The 8,562-nt window shown below is 53.2% G+C and overlaps 1 protein-coding gene across 2 annotated transcripts in view; it reads right to left on the reverse strand.

Annotated features, from left to right (window-relative positions):
* UPF1 (UPF1 RNA helicase and ATPase) overlaps positions 1-6,331 on the reverse strand; it is a 37,046-nt gene extending 30,715 nt beyond the window's left edge. Inside the window, exon 1 of one of the 2 annotated variants that reach the window (XM_032267843.1) lies at positions 5,817-6,331. In XM_032267843.1, coding sequence (XP_032123734.1) covers positions 5,817-6,047 — 231 coding nt within the window. In that variant the 5' untranslated portion in view covers positions 6,048-6,331. The remainder of the gene's footprint in view (positions 1-5,816) is intronic. The other variant, XM_032267844.1, reaches the window with a different exon arrangement.
* Between the last annotated feature and the right edge of the window lie 2,231 nt (positions 6,332-8,562).

Below are 8,562 nucleotides of genomic sequence, written 5' to 3' on the forward strand. Positions count from 1 at the left end.
TACTGGGCTGAGGGAACTTTGCTGGTTAGTACTGGGCTGAGGGAACTGTGTTGGTTAGTACTGGTATAGTATTAGTCATAACCCCCACCCCGTCATGCTGAATCTGGGTAAATTATTAATTGGGATAAAAATAGAAATCATTTCTTGTATTCACCACTAACTGTAAAATGTCAGCTCAGCTCACTGTCCTGTAATCGCTGGGAGACTCCTAACAATCTCAAAACACATCTGGGAAGCCCACTACGGGAAAGTGCTGACCAAACACCTGCCAGCACTCCTCCAGGTTAACGGCGTCTTCTCACCAATGTTCTGGCGCCCTGAAACCACAGCTGGGCTACCAAGGATTCAAAAACCAAAATGAAGTCATGAGGAATTGTTTGTTTGTTTTTTGAGACGGAGTTTAGCTCTATCGCCAGGGTGGAATGCAGTGGCGCGATCTCGGCTCACCGCAACCTCCACCTCCCTCCCGGGTTCAAGTGATTCTCCTGCCTCAGGCTCCCGAGTAGCTGGGATTACAGGTACACACCACCATGCCCAGCTAATTTTTGTATTTTCAGTAGAGAGAGGGTTTCACCATGTTGGCCAGGATGGTCTCAATCTGACTTCGTGATCTGCCTGGTCAGCCTCCCAAAGTGCTGGGATTACAGGTGTGAGTCACCGCACCTGGACCTTTCTTCTTTTTTTGGAGACAGGGTTTTGCTCTTGTTACCCAGACTGGAGTGCAATGGCGCGATCTCGGATCATTGCAACCTCTGCCTCCCAGGTTCACGCAATTCTCCTGGGATTACAGGCATGCGCCTGGCTAATTTTGGATTTTTAGTAGACAGCGAGGGCTGCACCAGGTGAAACGCCCAGTAGGAGTCACGCAGGAGGAGAGTGAGAGCTGGATGACAGGTCAGCTAGGAGCTTTTGCTGGAGTTGTCTTAGGATCCAGAAGGACCGTCTTTCTCCTGGGAAACAACTCTTGCACTCAGAGTAAAATCCCGGCATGAGATGACTGTTCAGCTGTGACTCCCACAGGCTACCATGAGTGGAGAGGGAACAGGCAGTGCAGACCTGACCCAACCATGAAGGAACAAAGTGGGACCAGGACCAAGCAGCATCTACAAGGTCACCTGGAGCAGCACACAAAAATATCCGTGTTCCTGCCTAAAACGAACATCCCTACCCTCAGACCTCGTAGTTCCAGGTGAGCTAAGAAGAGTAAGTCAAACCAATAGTACGCATTTTTCCCACTGGATGGACACACTGTTGTTTACCCATTCATCTGCTGATGGCCACTGGGGCTGTTTCTGGTTTGGGGTTCTCATGAATGATCTGCTGTCAGCGTTAGGCGCAGCCCTACATACGCGCGCCTTCATCTCTGCTAGGTCCCAGGCAGGTATATGGCATGAGAGTTCCAAGCAGCACTCTCACCAGGCGCAGTGGCTCGTGCTGTAATCCCAACATTTAGGAGGCCTGAGGTGATAGGATCTCTTGAGCCCAGGAGTTCAAGACCAGCCTGGGTAATGTGGCAAAACCCCATCTCCACAAAAACAGAAAAATCAGCCAGACATGGTGGCACATGCGTGTAGTCCCAGCTACTCAGGAGGCTGAGGTGGGAGGATCGCTTGAGCCCAGGAAGTCTAGGCTGCAATGAGCCTGACAGCACCACCGCATTGCAGCCTGGGCGACACAGAATGAGACCAAGCAGCACTTTCAGCCTTTTTAAAAATACATGTGCCACAGGAATGGGTGGACAGTGGTATCTCCATGACTTTTCTTTCCGGTTGCACTGAGGTGTAACTGACATCCCGTAAGCTGCAAATGTTTAGTGTGCCATTAGAAACTGGCACATGTTGATGCACTTCAACACCCATAAAACTGTCACTACCATCACGATAATAAAAACACCCATCAATCCGCAAGTTTCCTGTGCCCTTTGTCACCTGCCTCCCGCAAGTTTCCTGTGCCCTTTGTCACCTGCCTCCCCTTTCCCACCTTTCTGTCCAGCCACCACTGGTCTGCTTTCTATTACTGCAGGCTAGCTGGCACTTTCTAGAATTTTGTATGAATTACATCACACGATAGGCGGCACATTAGAAAAAGGAATTATGAGACCCAACCATGTTGTTGCAGGTTATCAATAGTTTGTTCCTTCCTGATACCAAACAGTATTTCCAACTCTTAAGAGTTTCACTCTAATTCCACTGTTTGGAGGATGCAGGGTAGAATCTACAGTCAAGAGGAAATATTCCAACCAGACAGACCAAAAAGCTTGTAACACCAGCCATTATGCAAAGGACTTCTGAAATTACCTTCACTGTCCTGGGAGCGGGAGGGGCGGCAGCAGAGAAGGCCCCAGCAAAGGGTGAGACATTCAAAAACTGTCCTTTTATCTTAAGGACACTTGGCAACAGTGTCAGCACTTTTCGTCCCATGATCTAAAGGGGCTTTGATAAATACCAGTTTCGTTTTATAAATAAGAAAGGGAGTGTTATCTGAACCAGCCCTGAGCGCAGGAGTCACCCCTGCTGCCACTTTCCCACCCTGGTGGGGACACACACTGTCTTTCAACATACATCAAGGGAAAATCAACAGTGCAAAAACAGTACAGGCGGGGTTGGTACGGAATGTGGCTACATACTGGAAAACAGTCTCGCAGTTGCTGAAAGCATTAAACCCAGAGTTACCGCCCAGCCCAGCACGTCTACAAACACATCCACGCAGAAGCCCCCACATGCACGGCCACGGCAGTGCTATTCACAAGAGCCAAGAGGTGGAAACAACCCAAATGTCCATCAGCAGATGACAAGACAGACACAACGTGGTCCACCCATCTGGACCATTCCACCAATGGAATATTACTCAGCCTTAAAAAGGAATGGAACGCTAACACATGCCACAGCGTGGATGAACTTCCATCAGGTTCGTTTTCCTGAATGCTCAGCCAGGGAGTAGCCACGACGCTCACCTTGTAGCTGATTCTCACACATCAGGCAGACTGAAAGGAGCCAGACACAAGACACCACATATAATCCTGTTCGTGTGAAATGTCCAGAAAAGGCACATCCGAGACAGAAAGCAGATGAGTGGTTGCCAGGGGCTGGGGACGGAGGACGGAGGAGCTAAGGGGTGCCGAGTTTATTTTTGGAGTGACAAAAATGCTCTAAAGTTTATTATGGTAATGGCTGCACAACCCTGAATATACTAATAAAAGCTGCCGAATTGTCCACTTTAAATGAGTGAACTGTATGGTGTGGTAAGCGAATTCTATTTCAATAAAGCTGTTCAGCAAAAGTGACTGCAGGGCACTTGACCGCTGACAGCCACTCGCCCAGTAAAATAAAAATCGAAAAGCAGAATGAGAGGCTGAGTCCTCCCAGGAGCCCCCAACTCACAGCTAGTTACACTGCCGACTCCTGAGGACAAACAGGGAAAGTCTCCCCAAATGTCTTGCAGACACTGTCAATTCGCACAAGAGAGAACTTTCTTCTGCTTTCCCTTGAATGATATTCACAGACTTCCCAGCCCCCAAATTCCAGTCTTCCCCTTGTGATACAAAGGGGTGCCACTGCCATTCCCCACAAACACATCCAAATTACAGGCAACAGGTGGGTGGGGCATCTGGATCAATGAAAAGTAGTACAGGTCAAACCCTCTGATGTCACGGGAACTCCAGCACGCTCAACTGCAATGGTTACCTCCAGGGGGGCATTTTAATGCTCTCATTTTGCACAGCCCAGTGTACTCAGGTGCAGGGGGAAAAAAAAATCAGTTGTTTCAACTGAAAGAGAAGGACATGCCCCACAATTAATCCCAAACAGAATGCCAGAAACAAAAGCGGAACTAAAGGCTACCCCAGGTTTGCTGTTTCATGCTGGCTACAGTTAGAAGGATTCACAAGAAAATGATTACCTTTCACACCCAGCCAAGCCCCCACCCGTGCTGTCACGGCTCGTGGCTCACTGCTCCACAGACATCTTTACCCTGAGTCTCCCCAACAGGTTGGATGTCAGGTTACAGACAACCTATACAGTTGACTCACACATGGATCTAGGTTTCCTTCAGTTAGAACAAAAATCTAACCGCCACCCCCATTGCACAGCTGCAAAGCAGAAAGGTCTACAGGGCATGAAAACTACAAGGTGGTGGGGCCTCCACAGCTCAGGCTCCCTTCTTCAAGGGAACTCTCCTCTTTCCCTCCCTCCCTTCACCAAATGTAAACAAAACTGAAAAAACACCCATACATGCACACCTGTTCTCCTCAAGCTCCACCTCTATGCAGGCCTTCTATTTTAAGAGATACAGGGTTAGAATGAGTCAAACGTTTTTTTGCTTCCATTAGGGGCTAAAAGAAAGCCCAAGTGGGTGGTCTACCCACGGGAGTGACTCAACCGACTACCGCGTAAGCCCCCCTCAACCAAGGACAGGGTCTGAGCTCACTCTGGATAAGCAAGGGGTGGTTTCCCCAGCTCTGAAACACAAGCATATACCAAGGGACACTTCCGCCAAGGTGAGCCTTGTAGCTACTCGCTGGCAGAGCACTCAGGAAAATAAACCTGAGTGAGGTGTCAGGCACAAAGCAAGCCTAGGGTGAAAGCAACCTGAGATCCAGAGGATGATGAGGACATTCACCAGGGCCCCAGCCAACACCCTCACCCCAAACCCCTCTCCCACCCCAGATGGGCAGCACCCAGGACCAGGAAATGCATGCCTGACACTTCTCCCAAACCAAGCCCCCTTTAAAATACCTAAGTAACCTTCTCTTAACATCCACATCATTAAAAAGTTTCCAAAGCAGCAGACTCGTTTCTGTAAAATCCACTACTGCTGTCTTATTGGAGGAACAAAACTCAAACTCAACTTTTTCAAGGCAAGAGTTGTGGAGTTATGTAACAGGTCGGTTTCAGCAACAGGCGATTCAAGAAAAAAAACAAAACACAACCTGCCTTCCGAACGATCTTAATACCCAGCCAATGTGTGCTCCTCCGCGGGAGGCAAAAATTCTTCTCGGCTCCGAGAGCCTCAATCCTTCGCTGGCCAGCGCCCCTACGCCTGGGGTAATTCGAACTTCGGCTCCGTGACCGTGAAAGGGGGGCGGGGGATGCCCAGACGGCTGCCACCGCAGACGGGAGGTGGGACAGGGAGGCCGGACCCGCCAGTGGGGAGACGGGGCAGATCCCCCCGGACCGGGCTAGAGACAGGCTTAGGGCAGGTCACCCTGGATACTCCCGGAAGGAGACTGAAAGAAGTCATTCAAGATCCGGCCTGAGGAAGACCCGGCCCATGCCGTAAGGTAACTTAGAGGCAGACTACAGAGACCTGCGGAAGAGGGTCCAGGGCAGGTCCGCCCTAGCCCGGCTGGAGTGGAAGAACCCAGATAAGTCAGCTGGCCAGAGGAGGGAGGGGGGGAAGCGGGGCAGGTTACTCCAGGCCAGGCTGGTTGTGGAACGCAAGGCAGGTCAGCTCGAGCCCAGACGGAGGAACAAACCCAGCCGGAGTAAAAGGAACAGGGGCAGGTTAGCTCGGACCCGGACGGAGTGGAGGACTCGAGGCAAGCCGGCCCGGCCCGGGAGCTGGGGACCGAAGGAACTCAGCCCCGTACCGGCTGGAGCGGGGTCCCGGGGCAGGTCGGGCCAGGCCCCGGAAGAGAGCAGGACCTGGGGCAGGTAAGCTGAGGCCCAGCCGGAGTAGGGGACCCGGGGCAGGTCGGCCCAGGCCGGGCCGCGGTGTGGAACTCCAGGCAAGCTCCGGCCCGGCCCGAGGCGGGGTCGGGGCAAGTCCCAGGCGCCGAGGCCGGGCCCGGGCTTCCGGCGCCGCCATGTGCCGCTCACCTGCGCGTCGAGCTGTCCCGCCGCAGCGCCCGCGCCCGCGCCGCCCGGGCCTCCAGCGCCGCCACCGCCCGGGCCGCCGGGGCCGCCGGGGGGCGTCTGCGTCTGGCTAGGAAGAGTGAAGTCGGTGAACTCGAACTCGGAGCCCTGCGTGTCGGCGCCGAGCAGCTCGGCCTCCTCCGTGTCCAGGAAAGTGAGGGTCTGGGAGCTGGGCCCGTACGCCTCCACGCTCATGGTGCCGCCGGATAGGGCCCTCGGGCCGGCTCAGCACCGCACTCGAGCCCGCCGCCGCGCTGAGGCCTAGGCCGCAGGCCTCGGGTCGCCGCCGCTGTAGCCCCCGCGCGCCCGGAACGGACCGAACCGCCCGCCCCGGCGCCAGCCGGGCCGAGAACTACCACAGCCGAGCCGCCGCCGCCGCCGCTGAGCCCCTACGCGCCGCCGCTTCCCTCGAAGCCGCCCGCTGCTCGCAGCGCCGGGCAGGAACGGCCGCCACCGCCGCCGTCGCCGTGCGCGTGCGCGAGCCCGACGCCGGCGGAAGCGCGCGCGCTCTTCGCGGACGCAGCCAACCTGCGTTCTGGCGCCGGGAGCCAAGCGGCACCGCGGGACGCGCACCGCGCACGCGCAGAGGGCGGGGCTTCCAACCGCCTGCGCGTCGGTAGCTCTAGGACTTTGGCCCCGCCCTAACTGCTAATCAGGGACGCCCGGCGGCGGGCGGTGTAGACCGGGCGGTCTGCACCTGTGGGCGCTGCGACAGTGTTTCGGTTTAATTGAGCGCTAGCCGAATACCCTACGTAGGTGGTCTCGGAACGCCCAACTGGAGAGGCTGGGCAAGGACAGTACGCTCCCACCCCTGGCAAAAGCTGCTTAGAACGCAGTTTCCCCATCTGTAAAATGGGGGAATATGGCACATAGATGCTCCCTGTGCAATGGTTTAATGAGGGAGTGGGGCTCGGCGCGGTGGTCACACCTGTAATCCCAACACTCGGAGGCTGAGGCGGGAGAACTGCTTGAGTCCAGGAGTTCGAGACCAGCCTAGTTGACAGAGTGAGACTCCATCTCTACAAAAAATACAAAAATTAGCTAAGCTTGGTGGTTCGCGCCTGTAGTCCCAGCTACTAGGGAGGCTGAGGTAGGAGGATCGCTTGAGCCTGGGAGGTTGAGCCTGCTGTGAGCCGAGATCGCACCACTGCACTCCAGCCTGGGCGACACAGCGAGACCCTGTCTCAAAAATAAATAAAAGTAAATGAATGGGGATAGTCTTACGTACTGGGCCTGGCACGTGGAAATGATGGTTGCAGCTGTTCCTGATTCCTCTGCCGCTGTTACTAACCCATTACAATTTTTGCTGTGATTATTTAGCGGACGTATACAGCAAAACAATTGGAAGCACACGGTCTCTGGTGGAATTTAGGCCTGACCACTTATTAGCTGTATGAAATTATACAAGTCACTTAACCTCTCTGAGCCTAGAGTTTCTGCTGCCAGTAAGGTGTGCTGGTAAGGCTGGGCAAGATGGCTATTTCCCGAAATCCCAGCACTTTAAAAGGTAGAGGCAAGAGGATCACTTGAGCCCAGGAGTCTGAGGTGAGCTATGATTGTGCCGCTGCACTCCAGCCTGGGTGACAGAGATCGTGTGTGTGTGTGTGGACATATATATATACATATATATATATATATATTTTTTTTTTTTTGAGTTGGAGTTTCACTCTTGTTACTCAGGCTGGAGTGCAATGGTGTGATCTCGGCTCACTGAAACCTCCACCTCCTGGGTTCAAGCAATTCTCCTGCCTCAGCCTCCCAAGTAGCTGGGACTACAGGCGTGCGCCACCATGCCCAGCTAATTTTTTATTTTCAGGAGAGACGGAGTTTCACCATGTTGACCAGGATGGTCTCGATCTCTTGACCTCGTGATCCACCTGCCTTGGCCTCCCAAAGTGCTGGGATTATAGGCGTGAGCCACCGCACTCACGCCTATATAAATATATATTGGTCAATATATATTTATATATGTTAATACATGTTAGTAGAGTGACTAGTAGCTCATTTATTCCTGTCATTATATATGGTTGCTGCTGATATGCATGTATGTGTGTGTATATATATATAATGGAGCCATACGTATATATATATATATATATGATGGAGCCGGGCACAGTAGCTCCTGCCTGTAATCCCAGCACTTTGGGAGGCCAAAGCGGGCAGATCACTTGAAGTCAGGAGTTCGAGACCAGCCTGGCCAACATGGTGGAACTCCGTCTCTACTAAAAATACAAAAATTAGCCGGGCATGGTGGTGCATGCCTGTAATCCCGGCTGCTTGGGAGGCTGAGGCAGGAGAATCTCTTGAACCCGGGAGGCAGAGGGTGCAGTGAGCTGAGATTCACGCCACTGCACTCTAGCCTGATGACAGAGTGAAAACTCCATCTCAAAAAAAAAAGTATATATAGCCGGGCGCGGTGGCTCAAGCCTGTAATCCCAGCACTTTGGGAGGCCGAGGCAGGTGGATCACGAGGTCAAGAGATCGAGACCATCCTGGTCAACATGGTGAAACCCCGTCTCTACTAAAAATACAAAAAATTAGCTGGGCATGGTGGCACGTGCCCGTAATCCCAGCTACTCAGGAGGCTGAGGCAGGAGAATTGCCTGAACCCAGGAGGCGGAGGTTGCGGTGAGCTGATATCGCGCCATTGCACTCCAGCCTGGGTAACAAGAGCGAAACTCCGTCTCAAAAAAAAAAAAAAAAGTATATA

The sequence above is a fragment of the Sapajus apella genome, unplaced genomic scaffold (genome assembly GCF_009761245.1).
Source record: "Sapajus apella isolate SASKATOON/1434 unplaced genomic scaffold, GSC_monkey_1.0 scaffold173, whole genome shotgun sequence".
Classification (NCBI taxonomy): Eukaryota; Metazoa; Chordata; class Mammalia; order Primates; family Cebidae; genus Sapajus; species Sapajus apella.